The 21,892-nt window shown below is 35.6% G+C and overlaps 1 protein-coding gene across 14 annotated transcripts in view; it reads right to left on the bottom strand.

Annotated features, from left to right (window-relative positions):
* PCDH15 (protocadherin related 15) overlaps positions 1–21,892 on the bottom strand; it is a 767,128-nt gene that overhangs the window by 436,328 nt on the left and 308,908 nt on the right. For all 14 annotated transcript variants that reach the window (XM_065919987.1, XM_065919986.1, XM_065919983.1 and 11 more), the window contains one exon: positions 7,137–7,256. In XM_065919987.1, the coding sequence (XP_065776059.1) occupies positions 7,137–7,256 (120 nt within the window). The remainder of the gene's footprint in view (positions 1–7,136; positions 7,257–21,892) is intronic.

Genomic DNA, 21,892 nt, shown 5'->3' with positions numbered 1-21,892 from the left:
GTTTAGTCCTGATTCAATCTATTCCTATAATAATAAATAATATTATTTATTATTACTTAAAGTTTTTCTTTGTGTTAAATTTTGAACCCAGGTCTTTTCACTGAGTCTGTGACATTTTAAATTTACAACATATATGTACTTTTGAAGTCAAACAGACACTTCTAAATACAATTTCATAGGAAATTGGTTAGAACAAGGTGAAACAAACTACATTATGTTTCCTGTATCTCTAAATATGCATATGCATATTCGTGTGTGTTTCTGTAGCAGGTAGGAATGAGTTTGTAGGAAACAGAAAAACAATGATTAGAGTGCTGGTATTTTACTAGGAGCAACTTAGTGTTGCTGTACTTCCCAGTGAAACATATTTGTGCCTTGTTCCTGTCATTAGATCACCAGGAAATAAGATTCTATAATTTTTCAATAACTCTGATATAGATATATGTGTGTGTGAGCAAGCATACCAATAGTAACTCAATCTTAGACTTCTGTCAAAGTACTGTTTGAGTTGGGAGGGGAAGAAAAGTCTATACCCTCCTTCCCTCTACCATTCGTTTTCCTCCCCTTTCATCCTTAGTGATTCGCTTCATCAACAAAGGAGAGGAGTGTAGGAGCACTGCTGCTGCTGCTGCTGCTAAGTCGCTTCAGTCGTGTCCGACTCTGTGTGTCCCCATAGACGGCAGCCCACCAGGCTCCCCCGTCCCTGGGATCCTCCAGGCAAGAACACTGGAGTGGGTTGCCATTTCCTTCTCCAATGCATGACAGTGAAACTGAAAGTGAAGCCGCTCAGTTGTGTCCGACTCTCAGCGACCCCGTGGACTGCAGCCCAGCAGGCTCCTCCACCCACGGGATTTTCCAGGCAAGATACTGGAGTGGGTCGCCAGTGCCTTCTCCGGTGTAGGAGCACAGTCTTATCCTTTTTCTTAAGCCACCTACATTTTTTGGAAGTAAGTCCCTGACCCACTTCCTGTTAATTTTGGACACTACTCTGTAAAGCACAAACTAGCCAGGTTTCCTTGGGTGATGAGAATTTAGATGCTGACCTCTACCTGCCTAGTGCTATTCCAATAGGGATTCCAATGATGACGAAGCCTCTTAATATCCACAGGCCCCAAGCATCTGGTCTCCATTAGGAAAGGTCCACGCACAACTTCCTGGCTGTTTAGTATCTCAGTAACTGCCAGACAAGTGGCAATTCTCCATTGAGTAAATGGGCATATATGGCAGTTTAAATGATTTTATCACTGCTGGAAGAATGAGAAAAAGTGTAGGAGGCATATATAATGTCCACCCTCAACACACATACTCACACTGACTTAAGCAAATAAGGAGACAGAATGTTGACTCTATCAATTCCATGTTTCTCCAGAGTGCACTCCATTCCCCTACGACCCTCTTTATTAACCTGTGGGAAGCTGAATAGGTACCAACAGAGATAAAATAACACCTCTCCCCTGGCCATTTAAGGAGGTGTTGAGCTCCAGAGATGTGGATGATCTGGAAACAGAGAATGATATACTTTGCATTATCTGTTTTCAGCTGAGAAATCTGGTCATCCATCATTTTTTAATAATCAGGAAAGATTCTGTTTGGCTTCTCAAATTCATGCTACATTTACAAATATTGTTTTTGATATTCTTCATTCAACTGTAAGGACTAGAAATTCAATTTGAAAGCAGAGAGATTTGGTTTTGAGACCTGCACACACACACACACACACACACACACACACACATGTAAATATATATTTCCTGGTGATCTAATGACAGGACCAAGGCACAAGTAAGTTTCACTAGGAAGTACAGCAACACTAATTCGCTCCTAGTAAAATACCAGCACTCTGATGATTGTTTCTCTGTTTCCTACAAACTCATTCCTCCCTGCTATAGAAACACATACAAATATCCATATGCATAGTTAGTGATACAGGAAAAATTACAATATACTTTATTTCCTTGTCTTGGGAAATTGTATTTAGAGGTTTCTAACTTCAAAAGCACATATATATTATAAATTTAAAATTTCACAGACTCACAGTGAAAAGACCTGGGTTCAAAGCTTAACACAAAGATTTTAGGCAATAACCTAATTAAACATGAATGTTCATTATTAAAAAAATTAACATGACTATGGGGCCATGAGACTATTTAATATAATATATTCTGTAAAAAAAAATGTATCAAAGTGTAAGGTAATATTTTTAGTAAACTATCTAAAAGTAAGCAATATTGCTTTTGCTTAGCCCAGATATTTTAGTAATATCTAAAATTTGGACTTTGACCTATATGCAAAACTACTTCAAGATAATGATTTGTTAAACATCTTTTGCATTTAAAATGTGACTTTATCTTCCTGATTCAGGAAATTCAAAAGAATTACACCCCTTTACATTACAGAATAAATAATGGCTTTTTTTTTTCCCTATTCAGTTCCTTCAAAATTTAAAGAGAATCAAGCATATTACAAAAGAAGGACAATCTCCTGAGGAGGAGATAATGAAAGATGTTATAACCCTCTTAAAGACCACTCTGCTACCTCCAAGAAAGAAGTAGCCCAAGCATTTTACTTAAATGTCCTAAGTGTTTTTCTGAGTGGCAGTGGGATTTAATAAAAATGCTGTGCTGCTTTCAGTCCACTGGACACTGCCGTAAGGGATATGTCATCAGATCTCTCCTTACTACTTTCGGGAAAAGCATTTGAAATGCAGAATAAAGGCCACTTAAGTCTGGCATAAAATAATAAAAGATCAAGATAAGAAAACTGATATGATAATCTATTGTATGAACAGTCTTATCAATCTGTTAACAATAAGATTTATCAATAAACTATCAGAATGATACCTAACATAATTGCATTTTTCCAAGTAAGATAAACTCTCTAAAATTAAAAATTCCATAGATCATTTGAAGACAAATTCTTTTTTCTTTTTCTGAATTTTTCTTTTCACTTTTAAAAATACAATTAGTTCAGTAAGGTATCACTTCACATCACTCAGAATAGTCATCATCAAAAAATCTACAAACAGTAAGTGCTGGAGAGAGTATGGGAAAAAAGGAACCCTCCTACACTGTTGGGGATGTAAATTGGTGCAGGCGCTATGGAGAACAGTATGGAGGTTCCTTAAAAAACTAAAATAAATATGATCCAACAATCCCACTCCTGGGCATATATATGGAGAAAACCATACTTTGTAAAGATACATGCACCCCAATATTCATTGCAGTACTATTTACAACAGCCAGGACATGGAAGCAGCCTAAATGTCCATCAGCAGAGGAATGGATAAAGAAGATATGGTACCTATATACAATGGAATATTATTCAACCACAAAAAGGAACCAAATTGTGTCATTTGCAGAGACATGGATCGACCTATAGACTGTTATATAGTGTGAAGTAAGTCATAAAGAGAAAAACAAATAATGTGTATTAATGCATATATGCGGAATCTATAAAAGTGGTATGTGCTGTGCTTAGTCATGTCTCACTCTTTGCAACCCCATGGATTGTAGCTTGCCAGGTTCCTATGTCCATGGAGATTCTCCAGGCAAGAATAATGGAGTGAGTTGCCATGCCCTCATCCAGGGGATCTTCCCAACCCAGGGATCAAACCCAGAGTTCGAACCCAGGTCTCCCACGTTGCAGGCAGATTGTTTACCATCTGAGCCACCATGGAAGCCCAAGAATACTGGAGTGGGTAGTGTATCCCTTCTCCAGAGGATCTTCCTCACCCAGCTGAGCTACCAGGGAAGCCCAGAAAATGGTATAGACGATCCTATTTACAAAGCAGAAATAGAAATATAGACGGAGAGAACAAACATATGGATACCAAGGGGGGTGGAATGAATTAAGAGATTGGGGTTGACGTAAATACACTACTAAGTATTAAATGGATAACTAATAAGGAACCTACTCTACAGCAAAGTGAACCCCACTCGATGCTCTGTGGTGAACTAACGGGGAAGGAAATCCCAAAGAGAAGGGATGTATATGTACATCTGGCTGGGTCACTTTGCTATAAAGCACAAACTGACATAGCAGTGTAGAGCAAATATGCCAACAAAAATTAAAAAAAATACTTTGCATTACAGTAGAGCAGAAATTACATTTGTAAATTTCTACAAGGATGACTTGGATAATGTAAATGAGTGACACGATAGAGGTAAAGTGGATATACATATATTGTCTGTATGATAGATGTTTGTTTATGGGAAAACAATTCAACTCTAGCTGATTGTTGGCCTATTGGAAATCAGGACCAGGGTTGTCATATATATATATATATATTTTTTTTTTTTTTTTTTTCTTAAGAGAGAAGAGAAAGCTAAATTTGAATGTGAAACTGGGCTTCCCTGGTGGCTTAGACAGTAAAGAATATGCCTGCAATGTAGGAGACTCAGGTTCTATCCCTGGAGAAGGGAATGACAACCCACTCCAATATTTTTGCCTAGAGAATCCCATGGACAGAGGAGCCTGAAGGGCTAGAGTCCACAGGGTCGCAAAGAGTCGGACACTACTGAGCAACTAACATCTTCAATTTTAAATAGACTAATTTTAATTATATAAAATTTATTAAAAAACTATATTGTGTTTGCAAAAGCCAGAAGGGTCCACATTTTGAGGTTACATATTTTCCCAGGTGGAACCAGTGTTAAAGAATCTACCTCCAATGCAGGAGACATAACAGACGTGGGTTCGATCCCTGGGTCGGTAAGATCCCCTGGAGAAGAGCATGGCAACCCACTCCAGCAATCTTGCCAGGAGAATCCCTTGGACAGAGGAGCCTGGTGGGCCACAGTCCATTGACTTGCAGAGTCTGACATGACCAAAGTGACTTAGCATGCACACGTTTGTAATACATACAAGTTTGGTTTGATACTAAGAAATAAGCTGGATAATATAATTATGCTCCTAATTATAAGCAGAATTTCTAGAGATTTAATAATTTAATAATATGAATATCATAAGAGAGTGCTCAAGAGATTTTACACAAGAAGAAACTGGTGTTGATCATTAAGTCTCCATGATGATTAAAGTTGGATTCACTCTATAAGAATGTGATTTGGTTAATGCTTACTCTTTCAACACACACACTCTCTGTTAAGTACTGTCATGACGTCTTAATCTTTTGCCTCATCAATTAACCATGACCAGAGAATTTCTTTCTTTATTCCATAGTAGTGCTAGCTTGCTAAAGTACATTTTTTTTCTTTTTTGCAATTTGGAAACTGCATGTGACTGACTTATTCTATCTGTAGGTAGTAAAAGTACATGATATTATATTCCATGCTGAGCCCACAAATCCTTGAAAAGAGGAAGCATTCAGAAGGAATTATTGGACAGCTAACAAGGAATTTCAGCTTCACAAAAATTCTAAGAGATATCTTCCAAGTAATACATTTTTTCTCCTCACACTATATCAAACCTTGGATAAGTTTCTTTCTTTTATGCAACATAATAAATATTTCCTTAAAATACATGACCTGACCATCCTCTAATTTGTAGGAGTTTCATTTTTACAAACTGAGGAGTAAAGATTAGAAAATGACCCTCATAAAATATAAGCTAAAAACATGACACATGCATACAATTGATTATTCTAAAAATCTAAATAGTAAGAAAATAAACGGTTTAGAAATAGTCTATATAGTCAGCTCCATGTTTCTGTCTTTTAAAAAAAAGTTTCTCTTGCCCTCTTCTCTTCTGTTTCTTTTATCTTTTCCACTCTTCTTCTATGCAACACCTTATATCATTACTGTCCTTTTCTGTCACATTCTCATTATCTCTCCATCTCTTGGTTTCATTGTGTCTGCCTATAAACATGTGGAGGCATAGCTTTTAGGGGAAAAACAAAAACAAAATCCCCCTAAATCCTCCCTTGTCCCTGCTTTACTCATGGTCTTTTTGTGTTTTGCTTTTGCTCTCTAATTTTTTTTTTTTTTTTTTTTGAAAATTTTAACATGAGTGCTGCAACTATTTTATTAGAGCAAAACAGAGGAAGAGTGGAGCACACACCACTCAGAAAGCAAGTCCTGACTCTCCAGCTTAGAAAGAGTTGCGTGTTAGACGGCATCACCGATTCAATGGACATGAACCTGGGCAAATTCCAGGAGATAGTGAGGGACAAGCGGGCCTGGGGCGCTGCACTCCATGAGGTTACAGGGAGGTGGACATGGCTTGATGATTGAACAACAGCAGCAACAAACAGGCGAGTCACTTCACCTGTGAGCCAGTGTTCTCTCCTATACGACAGAAATACTCTTACTAACTGATTTGTGATGGTAAAATGAGAAATTGCATTCATAATTGACAATCGATTTGTGAGGCAGATCTTACTGAGAGTTCTTAGTATCTGTAAGCTCAACAGTTTTTTTGTTTAGAGCTCTTATAAGAGATATATAATTTAAAAACAAAGACATGTTAATGTCACCACTTTTTATATTCCTAATATTAAACATAAAGGAGAAAGATTAATTAAACATCACTTAAGTGATTGTAAAACCACTTTGAGGAGCTCTTTGTGTTCTGAGGAGCTGCCTTGGGGAAAAGAGGAAGAGAAAGATAGCAGGCAGGACTTTCAGGTCTAGTGTCAAGAAAACAATTATTTTTTTTGTATTATATATCCTATGTCTTAGAAAGAACTTAGCCTAGAGCACAAAATAGAAGCCCCATTGTCTAAAGCAAAAAAAAAAAAAAAAAAATCACAAAAAACAAAAAAAGCTCTCTTAGAGGCTTTGTCCTCTTTTCTGTCTCAGGTTTCACTGATGGAGAAGGGGTAGTGGTGGTATTAATTTGCAAGTTCCATAAAACATATGCATTGCATTGGTAATAACACATGAAGTGATTTATTTAGAATGCTTAGGAGTCAACTAACATAACAGAGATTTAATAAAAATGACTTATTATACCTATGAAGACATTTTAAAACTTTTACCGACAAAACCCATCCAAAACTAGCCTATAAGTATAGCAAAAATATATCATAAAATGTAATTTGGGATAGTTATTAATAATAGTACAATTACTAACATGGTTCTAGCAACTGAGCAATAGAAAAATATAACAAATATCAGCTTAAATAAATATTAATTTTACTCCTTATAGTGAAGTTATATTGCAAGTAGATATTTACATACTGGATCATCTGGATTATATTGAATAACATATTCTATCTGTCCGTTTGGGCCATCATCGATGTCTGTAGCTCCATTGTCTCCTGAAAATCCTGTGAAGATTGTGGTGCCAACTGGAGTGAGCTGGAAAGAACACAAAAGACAAGCTGGGTCACTTCTCATTTGATCAAGGGCATACCAGAAATGTTCCAGCACAAAAACACAATCATTAATCACACAGAGGAAAAAAGCAGGCGGCAGCCCACAAACAGAGACTCGAAGTTTTTCAAAAGAATCCTTGGAAACGTTACTCAGGAGTTTCTACAAAGTCTGAAACTTTCCAACATCAGAGTCCTTGCTTTGCATAAAGAAACAGAAGCCCCTGATTCAGTGTGAGGCACATTTGGACCAGTTTACAAAGATTAATGTCTTAAACTTGTGGAGAAAATGCATCTGTTGTTCCTACTTAAAAACACTTTGATGCATTAGATTATCTATAAGCTAGGATTTAAATTGTATGAAGGAATTATCAACAATCACTTTATTTTAATATTAAAAAAAATCAGAGATCAATGAAATCCAGATTGGTAATTGCATGCAGGATGCAAATTTGAGGAAGAAAGTTGGAGACTATGGATTCCTTGTCTGTTAGAGGAGAGAGAAAGCTGGGATTTTCTTTAGTGATTGTTAGCACCGGTTGAGTAGAAAGCCATTGTCAGATAGAATTGGAGAGATAGTAGTATCTTTTCATCTTGAATTAAAACAACAATGAAACACAATGTGTCATATAAAACCATGATTTCACAGTTGGCATGAACATCTAGCTTTACTTCTCATTAATCATCATTAATTAATCATCATTAATCATCAGAGAATCACCATTGTTTTCTCTTACTTGTAAGCCTTTTCACAGTGTATTTCTACATCCAGAGTCTCCAGTTCTCAAGTTTTAGGTGGAATCCTTCTCATTAGTTATATTTCAACTTAATTAGGTATCATCTTCTTCTAAAACATTCCTGACATAGCATTTCCCTACTCCGTGTCAGTACATGGCACCTTTTTCAATACCCTTGCATTTTACACTTTACCTTTCTAATTATTGCAGTGTCAGTGAATAAATGAACTTAGTCAATAAACACAAGACCTGTGCCTCTACAGAAAATAGACTTTTACATTTTGTTCTGAGATATGTTTTGTTAGCTTTTAAATAGGATTCTTTCATGGAGAAATAGCTTCATAGAGGGAGAGGAAAGAAAAGTCATCTAATTTACTTCCACTTTCAGGGATTACAGACCTAGATATCTGTAGGGATCCATCAGGCAATGTCAAGGAGTGAAGCACATCTCATGGGAATGTGGCGACTAAAGAATACGTCCTTCTCTGAAAGGGTATCTGCTACTCGGCCTCAGGAAATTCTCATAATGGAATATGGAGCCAGTGCTATTGGGTTGGTCAAAAAGTTCACTCAGATTTTTCCAATGATGTTGTGGATGTTGTGGAAAAGACGTTGTAGAAAAACCCTAATGAACTTTATGGCCAACCCAATACTACATCTTTTAATATTCCAATTTTATAAGAAATCTCTTGGTTCTAGAGTTGACAATAGCTTTTAAAGAATTATATTATGAATTTAATGCCCCCCACACGCCCAGTACATCGAGTGGCACAGCAACCACAGTAGTTTGCAATCTCTGACTTAGAAAAAGGATACAATTTCAATTAAAAGTGATTTTAAAACTCTGCTTTGGGGAGCCCAGGGTTTGGGGAACTGTAAGTATGAAATAGTGTATTTACAAAGTCAGTCCTCCAGGCAAGTAGCTTTTAAAGGTAAACGTTGACTTTCTGCAGCTCAAAGAGAACTGAGGAAAAAGTGAGAGGAGATGGTTCAAATAGCATATATATGGACACCGACACACCATTGGAAATAGTTAACTAAAAGGCTTCCAAGCCAACATTTTAATATTTTCAATGTAGTCCCTGTCCCCAAATATGTCACTCTTTTGTAAAAATTCACCCACTCTAGTGTAGTTGTGCCTTGATTTCTCTTAAAAAAATTCATCCACTCTTAATATTTTTAATTATGAAAATTTAAAATTGAATGGCAAAAATTTGTTTCTTGATATCTAATAAAACAGAATATTTAAAGATCTTTGTTGCCAAAGTAGATAACTGTGCCACAGAGTTGAATTAAAAAATTCACCCCCCCCAAAAAAAACACACACAAAAAAGGAAAAAGCCGGAAAACTTGAAGAGTAGGTGTCTGAAACTTTTGAGAATAGACTTCTGACCCAACTTTGGAAATGTGATATTTAGTTGTTGACTGTAAATGACTGAAGTAGTATGTCAAATTGTTAGCTCAACATTTGCATAAGCTGTGAGTTTTACTTCCTTCCATAGTTGCACATTTATACCAAACATATTAGCATAGATTGTACATTTTCATTACTGGAATAAGTTAACATCCACACACAGACATACACATGTAAAATGTAATGTTAAAATGTATCAGTAATTGAGCTACACACATTTATTCATGATCTACCAATCAGATATGGACCTGTTCAGATATAAGCTAGGGTTTGGAATGTTTAAAGCTAATATAAGAGAAACAGCTAGGATAAAAAGAGGATAAACATTTTGTTTTAATATGGAAGGTCTGGCAAAAGTCAAAGGGCTCCAATGAAATGGCCTATACTAGATGCAAACAAGCAAAAGAGAGTTAAAATATGCAATATGTTTTGCAAACAAGCAAAAGAGAGTTAAAACATGCAATATATGAATACTTATAATGAATAAGTATATTATAGAATACATCAATTTATATACCCCAACAAAAATATGTACATATCTATGTACACACATATATTAACATTATATAAATACACACATATTTCTAAATATTATGTGGGGAGTGAAAATCTTCACATGATAGGTTGTTTGTTAAAATGTATTTCCCTATACATCATTAAACAGAATTTTCAGGGCACATATGCCATACAGATGGTCGTTTTCCATGTCCTTTAACACTTCAACAGGTCTCAGAAATATAAATTTGGTTTTCTGAAGGGCATTCTATGCGTGGGATGATTATCACCTTGGGCAGCTGCCTGAGGGTGTTACTTGTTTATTTAGTTTGTGTCTTTTTCCACAAGTGATTTTATACAACTATTAGGAATATACAGAAAATGCACAAATGCACATGTAACAATTAAAGAAAATAAAGCAAGAAAATCCAATATTTCATGAAGATGTGTAACAGAAACTTGAATGTAAAATGTGAGTGGTTAACTGCTCAATTATCTCCTTGAACCAACCTAAAAATCAGGAACAATGCTTCAAAAAGAAAAATTCTCTTACTAATCTCTCTTGCAATATTCTTCACTGAAGCACTGTACCCATGTTTTATATAAATATAGTTGATTCTCATCACCCTTGGTAGTTCTATACTATGAAGCCACCATGAACACTGAATTAACAAATACTTAACCATTGCTTCTAGGGGGATTACAGGGTTATTACATTGCTGAGGGGAATACAGGATTAAGTTTTTGCAAGGCTCTGGTTACAACATTTTTCATCAACAAATCAATACATAACCTTGTTTTATGTGTGTTTCTATTTAAAAACACTTTATTTAATATGTTTGGTCTGTTCTAGAGTAGATGCTCTATATTTCACTTTCCATTTTATTCACTAAATTACTCAGCTCCAGAATTTATTTGGTTCTTATGATTTCCATCTCTGCTAAATGTCTCACTTTATTCACATCTTATTTTTCTGATTTCACTGAATTGTGTTTCTGTGTTTTCTTGTAGTTCATTTAGTTTTTTCAAAACCGTTATTTTGAATTATTTATCAGGTAAATTACCAAATTCCATATTTTGGTGTTTGATTACTGTAGGGTAATTGTTCTTTCGGGGATGACACGTTCTTTGATTGTTCACATTCCTTGGAGTTTTGCATTGGCTGCTTTTGCATTTATTGCAGCAGGGCATGCCTGTGTGCTAAATCACTTCAGTCATGTCTCTGATTCTTTGTAACCCTATGCACTATAGCCCGCCAGGCTCCACTGTCTATAGGATTCCCCAGGTGAGAATACTGGAGTGGGTTGCCGGGCCCTACTCCAGGGGATCTTCCCAACCCAGGGATCGAACCCACATCGCTTGTATATGAATATACTTGCCCCACACTTGTCGCTCTCTGGTGGTTTAGTCACTAAGTCGTGTCCAACTCTTAGAACCCTATGGGCTGTAGCCTGCCAGGCTCTTCTGTCCAGGGGGCTCTCCAGGCAAGAATACTGGAGTGGGTTGCCATTTCCTTCTCCAGGGAATCTTCCCAACCCAGGGATCAAACCCGGGCCTCCTGCATTGCAGACAGATTCTTTACTGACTGAGCTATGACGGAAGGCCCTGGTCTGGCTGAGTTCTTAAGGCTGTCTTTTTTTTTTTGGTTTTAAAAACACACTGGGTTGGCTTCTGGAAACTTTTCTTTTGTTTTCCAAAAGGTGGCACTGTAGTTAAACTTGTGGTTTCTCCTTTGCCCACAGTCCCTAGTCTGATTTTCTGAGAACCTTCACTATTTATCCAAGTTCATTCTCAGCATCTCACTTGAGAATGTCCACAGAGTAGGGAATTTTACAGGTTTAGCATTTGGAGTGTTGGGGATGACCACAGGCCAAATGAAGAGATCCTTGTATGAGGTTATCTTACCTCATACTTAGAAGTAGCCTGTGGGCTGACTTCTAACTGAAGTTCTGAGCAAAGTCAGGAGGAACCTCAGTCTTTTAAAACCTTTTGATATTCTTATCTGTCTCCTTCCCAATCTCCTCCCTCCCCAGAGTCAGGGAGGCCCTCAATAATCGGGCGGCCACTGTGTCTGACCCAGCTAGGGATGTCACGCAGTCACCAACTGTTCTCCCTCCCTTTTTATACAAGGAGATCTTCCACCAGGCGAGTTTAGCCTCACACTGTGTTACCTTAGACGGAGGGGTAACACTGGAAAGGCACTTCTCCCCTTTCTAATTCAATCAAACATTATTTTTTGCTCCAAGAGAGGGCTGGAATGTCTCCTTGGGAGGGCTGGACTTTCACAAAATCTGTCTCATCCATGGGTATCTGCTTAAATCAGCATTACCCAGGTTTCTCCAGGCTATGGCCCTGAGAAGTTAGGGTCAGTTCCTTGCTCAGCAGGTTCAATGGGTTTTCCTAACTTGAATTCCACACTAAGGTCTGTATACCTATTACCTAACACACAGGCTTCTACTTCCAGGTCTCTACGGTGTTGTATCCCACAACTAATATAGAGGTATTTTTGTTCATAATTGCTGCTAGGTTTTATTTGTTCAAAGTGAGGACTTAAAGAAGGAGCATCTTACAACATCATAATTTGTTGATATCACTATAGGCCAAATTTATACTTAGTGAAGAAATATCTTGCTCATTTTGAAGTACATATTGAGAAGGATGAATCTTGGAAAGCACTTCACAAATCATGATATTGTGCTAAATATACATAATTAGTGATAGAATAATGCCACTGGAGCCAATGCCCTCTACAGATGGGTAACAATAATCTACTGATATTTTTGTTGTTGTTGTAGTTGCTAAGTTGTATCTGACTCTTCTGCGACCCCCATAGACTGTAACCTGCCAAGCTCCTCTGTCCATAGAATTCTCCAGGTGAGAATACTGGAGTGGGTTGCCATTTCCTTCTCCAGGGGATCTTCCCAACCCAGGGATTGAACCTGTGTCTCCTGAATTGGCAGGCGGATTCTTTACCACTGAGCCACCAGGGAAACCGCCTAACATTAATACCTACTGAATATTTCTTGAAGTTTCATGTAATATATTTACATGAAAATAGACAATTTGGTAAAAACAAAATGTGAAAATAAACAATTGCTGAATATTGGATATCTAAAAATTTTGATACATATTTTAAAAACAATACCTTATGATAGAATTTAATGGTTTTAACGATTAAAGAGAAAATGTATAAGGATAGAGAAGAATACAGTATTTTTTATAATAAGCACAACTAAAATAATACCACTTGAACTGGGAAATAATTCACACAAATGATGATATTATCAAGTTGGAAATATTCTAAAAAAAACTCATCCCAAAGGAATGATTTAAAATGCAATTGTAAGATATTACTTTCTCACACTTTCTTACACTTCATCAGGAATCCACCTGTTTAGTTTCCTACCCCCACTCTCTAAAAAAAGGATGGAATATCAGAAGGGTCATGTAAATTAGATTAGCTGAATTAGAATTCTCTAGACAATGACTGACATGTAATGATGATTTAATGACAGAACACTAACAATGGTAGTGGGTGCTATATTTCAACTCAAAGACAGTCTCAAAACAGAAACATTTTAGTGGAGCAAGATTATGCATTAGTTTGAATTGGACTAACGCTCATTTATTTCTCAGCTACAAATACTGTAATCTGATTTACTATGTACTAGACATCCAATTCAGTTCAGTTCTGTCACTCAGTCACGTCCGACTCTTTGCAACCCCATGGACTGCAGCATGCCAGGCCTCCCTGTCCATCACCAACTCCTAGAGTTTACTCAAACTCATATCCATTGAGTCAGTTATGCCATCCAACCATCTCATCCTCTGTCGTTCTCTTCTCTTTGTTCTCTTCCTGCCTTCAATCTTTCCCAGCATAAGGGTCTTTTCAAATGAGTCAGTTATTCACATCAGGGGTCCAAAGTATTGGCGTTTCAGCTTCAGCATCAGTCCTTCCAATGAATATTCAGGACTGATTTGCTTTAGAATGGACAGGATGGATCTCCTTGCTGTCCAAGGGACTCTGAAGAGTCTTCCCCAACACCAGAGTTCAAAGGCATCAATTCTTTGGCCCTCAGCTTTCTTTATAGTCCAGTTCTCACATCCATACATGGTTACTGGAAACACCATAGCTTTGACTAGTCAGACCTTTGTTAGCAAAGTAATGTCTCTGCTTTTTAATATGCATCTAGGTTGGTCATAGCTTTTCTTCCAAGAAGTAAGCATCTTTTAATTTCATGGCTGCAGTCATCATCTGCAGTGATTTTGGAGCCCAAGAAAATAAAGTCTGTCACCGTTTTCATTGTTTCCCCATCTATTTGCCATAAAGTGATGGGACCAGATGCCATGATCTTAGCTTTCTGTATTCTGAGTTTTAAGCCAACATTTTCACTCTCCTCTTTCACTTTCATCAAGAGGCACTTTAAGTTCTTTGCTTTCTGCCATAAGGGTGGTATCATCTGCCTATCTAGATTATTGATATTTCTCCCAGCAATCTTGATTCCAACTTGTGCTTCATCCAGTCCAGCATTTCTCATCATGTACTTTGCATATAAGTTAAATAAGCAGGGTGACAATATACAGTCTTGATGTACTCCTTTCCTGATTTGGAATCAATCTGTTGGTCCATGTCCAGTTCTAACTGTTGCTTCCTGACCTGCATACAGATTTCTCAGGAGGCAGGTCACATTGTCTGGTATTTTCATCTCTTTAAGAATTTTCCACAGTTTGTTGTGAACTAGACTTCACACCAAATTTCTCTTAAGAACAAATGCCCAACAGAAGGTGACATCCTGTATAAATTATCACTACTAGTGAAACTGGAGCCTCCACCTCCATATTTTATTAAAAATAAGATATCAATTCCATAACTTTTTCTTACATTTTTGTAGCATAAAATTAGCAGTCACAGGGAGGTTGCATTCATATGTCAACTTGACTGAGCCATGAAGTACCCAGATATTTGGTTAAACATTATTCTAGTTGAGTCTGAGAGGGTGTTTCTGAATGAGATTAACATGTGAATTGGTAGACCTAATAAAACAGATTGCTCTACCCCCTAAACGTGGGTGAAAGTGAAAGTCACTCAGTCCTGTCTGACACGTTGCAACCCCATGGACTATACAGTTCATGGAATTCTCTAGGTCGGAATATTGGAGTTGGTAGCCTTTCACTTCTCCAGGGGATCTTCCCAACCCAAGGATCGAACCCAGGTCTCCTGCATAGCAGGCGGATTCTTTACCAGCTGAGCCACCAGCAAGCTCCCTAAACATGGGTGAACCTCATCTAATCCATTGAAGACCTAAATAGGACAAAAAGCTCAGTAAGGAAGAATTCACTCTCTGTGCCCGACTGTATTCAAGTTAGGACATCTGTCTTCTCTTTCCTCTAGACTTGGATTCAAATTGGAATTTACACAATCAATCTCTTGGTTCTCAGACTTTGGTCTTTGGCTAGATTTACATCAGTTGGGTTTCTAGCTTGACAACTCAAATCTTAGAACGTCTTAGCCTCCAGAATCTTGTGAGCCAATTCCTTATAATAAATCTCCCTCACTCAGTCTATTTACCTATCTATCATGTATCCCTCAGTTCTGTTTGACTAATATGTCCCTGGTGCAGTTTCTCAGTAGTGAAAAAGTAAAGCTGAGTATTTGATTTTGCAGACATAAAAACTGGTCTCACATGTTCTAACTCACAAGGTCTGTATAGCTGCTATGTGGAACTCTAAGGAACAATTGCTGATTTAACTGCAGCAGGGGCCATGCGATCTTTTGGTATTTTGATTATACTCTACAATCCTTTGAGGGTTTTCCCAGCCGGTGCAGTGGCAAATAATCTGCCTGTCAATGCAGGAGACACAAGAGACTTGGGTTCACTCCTTGGGTCAGGAAGATCCTTTGGAGGAGGAAATAGCAACCCACTTCAGTATTCTTGCCTGAAAAACACCATGGATAGAGAAGCCTGGTGGGCTACAGTTCATGGGGTCACAGAGTCAGACATGACTGAGCGACTGAGCATACACACACATGATCCTTTGAAGATTGTCTACAGGGCTTCCATAGTCATCTATGTAACATATTGTAAACTTCTAATGTTGTAGTTCTAGAAAACAGACCCAGTTTAAAATGATTAATTACTGTCTTCTTCCCTCCTTACTTATTTTCAGGGTCTTTTCGATTGCACTGTATAGTCCGAAGATCATTTGCCATAAAAATAATTTTTCCACCTCCAAGTCATTCATGCTTTGGCTATAATTCAGCCTTTAACCTCCTCTTCTGATAAAGTAATTTTATAAATCTTTCTTGCAGATCATCCCTACCTTACATATATGCCTCAGAAATAATGACATGTTTAAAAACCAGTGCGGTCTCCACAAATGAAATGGAGTTATGTATTTGCAAGGAGGTGGACATTAGTGAGAACTTCAACTTTTTCTCACTATGATAACATTACACTATCTCTGAATCTGTGATTATCTATTGAAGCTTATTATGTGCCAAAACACTGTTTCTATGACCATTATTTTGGTTTTATATTAACTCATTGATATAACATTTGTTTTGCTAAAACGTTCATTCAAATCAAATGTTTATTTGAGGCTTATCTTAAAACTTTTAGAAATGTTATCAAATGGTACACATTTTGAATTCACATTCAGCAGATGTTATCTTGCTGTGATTTATTGAATAAAAAGAAAAATATAAGAAAGGAATTACATATGTTCTTCAAGTTCTCTTTAACATAATATAGCTTTCACACCTGTGCATAAAATCTTTACTCCATTCTTTATCATGAAACTAGATAATTAATATTGAAAATAATTTCCTCAATAGATTATTAAAATCTAATTCATGTAGACAAGTATTTTCTAAACAAGAGAAAGGATTATTATTAAAGTAATAACTAGCCTAATCATTTTTCTAAAAACTGAAGAGCAATCACACTGAAACTGAATTAAGCTTAAATCGAATATATATGTGTGCATATATATTGACAGATAAAATATAGAGAGACTATATATATATATATACATATATACATATGTATATGAAAGATCCTATTTAAAGTTTTTGAATAGTAGCATATTTGAATATTTTAAAACAGGTAGAAGATTGATTTCCATTTATATGCTTAAATTAAAAAATGTATTTTTATGTTATTTTTTTCTTTCCCTTAATATCATTTTTTTTCTCTCTCACCTGTCTCTTATTTCCCAAAATATACTTAATTCCTCGGAGGAGGAAAATAGACAAGAAAAAGGAATTAGGGCTTAGTCTTATTTCTTTCTTCAGAAGCTTTTGTGTGCTGTAGATTAAATGTTAGCATTCTCTATCCAAAGAAACTCTGTGAATGGAAATGGCTGTATAAGTCCAGTGATTTTTATTCCTTGAGTAAATGCATCAAGTTTTCAATACCATGGACCATATTCTTTTTCTTTCTTTCTTTTTTAAAATAATTAATTTGGCTATGCTTGGTCGTAGTTGTGGCACTTAGAATCTTCAATCTTCGTTGTGACATGCTAACACTTAGTTATAACAGGTGGTATCTAATTCCCTGTCCAGGGATTGAACCCAAGTGTCCTGCATTGGGACCACAGACTCTTAACCACTGGACCACCACCATGGAAGTCCCATCATAGACCATATTTCTTCAAAAAAACAAAAAGACTTAATTTACCTGTATAAAAGAAATCACCTTATTTTACTGGACACTTTTTAAAAATTAAAAATAAATGACCAAACCAAACAAAAACAAACACATAGATATAGAGGCTAGAGTAATGATAACTAAAGGAAAAGGGGACAGAGAGAAAAAAATTGGTAAAGGAGGTCACTGGTATGGTGATGGTTTTCCACTAAACTTTAGGTGGTAGGCACACTATAGTGTATACAAAAATCAAAATATCATACACATGGAATATATAATGTTATAAACCAAAAAAATAGATTGTAAACTACTAATATACTCAACTCCTTGAGGGCAAGGACAATGTCTTCATAGAATTTGAATTTAATAAATGTTTATAATTAATGCACTATGGAAAAGAGAAAGATATTATCTGGATAATTGATGGAACTGGAATGGTGACGATGGATTAGAAATAGTAATGTATCAGTGTTCATTTTCTGATTTTTGATGGCTGTATTGTTATGTGGAGAATATTCTTATCTATCAGAAATAAACATTAAAGTATTGATATTTGGGGATAAGCAGGACTCTTTTCAGTAACACCACAAATGGTTTAGAGAAAAAGCTTGTATAATTTTTATATTTTTGTATTTGAAATTATTTATGTGTCAAAATAAACCTTCCCTGGTTAAAAAAATACATAAGAAACTGTAAAGAAAACATAGAGAATGTGCAGAAAATATTCTTAACTACATATGGAATCTCTCTTGTTATGCTTCATCGTGAAGACCATCTGTGCCTTTAGATCTACCAAAATGATTCTGAGAAGAACAGATGTTCAAAAATGCATATATTAAATGGAAAGAGATGATATAGTCACAACGAAATTTTAAAAAATAGCACAGAGCTAAAAATTTAATCAGGAAAGCAAAAACTAAAATTGAATAGATTCAGATATTTCACCATTGTGAGAAAAAATTCTCAACATGTTGCTTAGTCACTCAGTCATGTTCCACTCTTTTAGGACCCCATGGACTGTAGCCCGTCAGGCTCCTGTGTCCTTGGAATTTCGCAGGCAAGAATGTCTCATTAATTACTACTTGTTTATAGATTTATTTTGCTTTTGGTTTTTTAAGATCAGCTTCATTTTAAAAAATGGTTATAAATTATAACTATTTCTAAAAAAACATATATTCAGGGCAGAGTTGACTGGCAATTAAAGACGGCCAGAACCTGTACTACATATTTTAAAAGCATTATCTCTTATAATCCTCAACACAACTTTGTAGCATTATTATTTTGTCCTATATTTATTTTATAGTTAATAATAGGCTAAGAGAGCTGTTATCTCCTATCATATTTCTAATAGCTGGTATGTAAAGACTACGACACAGATTACCTGGCTTCAAAGTGTTAATTTGCAAGCACTGTGACATACGTTGTTTCAGAAATTTCATAATTTGCTATTAAGAAACTTTTGAGAAAAAAAGGAAATGAAAGAGGAAAGTAAAAGTCATTCAGTCATGTCTGTGCCTTTACGACCCCATGGTCTATACAGTATTCTCCAGGCCAGAGTACTGGAGTGGGTAGCCTTTCCCTTCTCCAGGGTATCTTCCCAACCCAGGGATCCAACCCAGGTCTCCCGCATTGCAGGTGGATTCTTTACCAGCTGAGCCACAAGGGAAGCCCAAGAACAGTGGAGTGGGTAGCCTATCCCTTCTCCAATGGATCTTCTGGACCCAGGAATCGAACCAGGGTCTCCTGCATTGCAGGTGGATTGTTTACCAAATGTGATATGAGGGAAGTCCAATGAAAGAGGAACTAAATATAATTTGGCACATAACAGAACCAAGATATACACTAAACTGAAATGATACAATTTGGATGATGCATTCCATCAAATATAATTTATGTTTAGCCCAAAGGAAAAATAACTTTGAGATATTTTACATAAAGACAAAAAATTCAATTTAGTTCATGCCTGCATTTTAGAAAATTTGTTCTCAGCAAGCAAGCAAATTATTTGATAAATTCCTAAATTCCCCATCTCAGCATGCTAATGTTTTCATTAGTAATCAAATATGTATTACTAGTGTATTCCATAAAGTCTAAAAAAAGCACATCAGTATATGACCAAGGGGCAAAGAGAAGAAGGAAGAAAATATATCCAATCATTGAAATTTGTATTTTCATCAATGGTTTTTTAACAAATCAGTGTTTTATAAATCACTAATAAAAATGCTGAGTCCAGGTTTGATGAGGAATAGGATATTTAAAAGTTTTAAGCTTTTAATTACTTGTTAACTATTAAGTACAAAGAAAGAATAAATATAGAAGAAAAACCTTCTTACCAAAATGATAAAAGCTACCATTACCAGTAATGGGACACATTGACATTGTTAAGTCTCTTTTGTTATGTGCTCTGAAGAAAACATTATCACTTTTGTGGTATTCCTGAATAAAATCTATGATCATGAGGAAATACCAGCTAATTCTAAATTTAAAAATATTCTGTAAACTATCACACTGCTGGAAATTATTAAGGTCATTAAAGTTAAGGACATATCAAGGAACTAAGATTGAGACTAAAAAAGACACAGCAAATAAATGTAATGTGTGATCTTAGGTTGAATCTTTGGACTATAAAGGAATTTATTGGGAGAAAAAAAACAGCAAAATTTGTGGTCTGAAGATTATAGATTAATACTGCATGAATGTAATTTCCTGAGATCGATGGTTATATCATATAGAAGAGTGTCTTTGTTTTTCAGAAATAAACACAATGAAATGTTACATGCTTAAGAGGTTTCATATGTACAACTTGCTCTTCATTGATATAGAAAAAAATAGCTATATGTGATATATATATATATAACTATATGGTACATATACACATAAGCAATATAATGCATGTCATTTATATTTATGTGTATATACATCTCTGTGTGTATGCATGTATATGCACATCTCTATTTATCTGTTTATTTATCTATTAGAAAGAGACATTATCTGGCCAGTACTCTTCAAGACTTTCAAGGTATTGAAAACAAAGACAGTAAAAAACAGATATAGTGTAGAAGAGACTAAAGATTCATGATGATTGAAAGTAATATGTTATCATAGATGGGGTCCTGGGACAAGAAAAAACACATTAGGTAAAATTAAGGAAAGCTAGATAAAATATGGATTTGAGTTAACACTAATGTTTCACTGTTTGTTCACTAGTTGTTAAAATATGTACTATACCAATGAAACACATTAAGAATAGAGGAAAATGGATGTGGGTTATATGGAACTTCACTACTTCTATTAAAATGCTACTTAGGTCTAAATATTTTTTATGTTGCTTATGTAAATGGTAGAAAATATTAACATAAACAGACCATTTCCATAATCATTTTCATTATAACTAAGTCCAAGACTTAAACGTATCATTTATTATAAAAAATATTTTAAAGATAAAATTTTATACTACATGTAGTTCTTATAAATATATAACATACATTTGAACCAACTGTTAGCCAAAATATAAGATAGAAAAAGAGTGAGAAAAGAGAAAAAGAACAAAATAGAGAGAGAGGTTCCCACTCTTTTCTATGATTTAATTTGGCTGGAGTTCAGCTTTTAGTTTCTGCTGATGGGTTTGATCACTAAAATGTTTTTAACCATACACATAAACCTTAAGGGAAAAAAGTCATTTCAGAGTCCATTTTCCAAAAAATTTAGTGAGTTCATTAACCTAACGGGTATTGTTGAAAGGCACAATCATGCTGTGTTAGAAAGAGATATAAGAGCATTTAAAGTAAAATTTCTACCAGTTACCATGAAATACTCTTCACATGATATGTCTACTAATCTAGAAGTAGTTGGTATGTGCTCATCACTACATTACTTTTTGCAATTCATCATGAATTATAAGTGCTCTATGCAAAAGCTATATATATATATATATATATATTCCTCTTTTGACAGTTCAAATCTGACACCACATCACCATCCTATAATCCATTTTATATTCTATAGTTACTATGTTACAAATAAGATACTTTACAGTGCCCATCATGGTGCATTAAAGGGGGTTTTCAAGATTATTAATCTCACAAAGTTTGGAGAAAATATAAGAGAAAATCTTTGGTGATGTGAAGTTGAAAAAATATACCTTAAGAAAGTGCCCATCAGTGAACAGAATGAAGTTTAGAACTATGTTGGTTAGTCTCAGTGTTACATGGGATTCAGTCCTATTCATAATTTTTTATTTTTCTGCTACACTATTTTTTCCTTAGTTCAAAAAATATTGAGTACTAGCAATATAATTAGAATGAATATGAGATGTATAATTATTATC

The sequence above is a fragment of the Muntiacus reevesi genome, chromosome 2 (genome assembly GCF_963930625.1).
Source record: "Muntiacus reevesi chromosome 2, mMunRee1.1, whole genome shotgun sequence".
NCBI lineage: Eukaryota > Metazoa > Chordata > Mammalia > Artiodactyla > Cervidae > Muntiacus > Muntiacus reevesi.
This window is presented reverse-complemented; position numbering and strand designations above follow the sequence as displayed.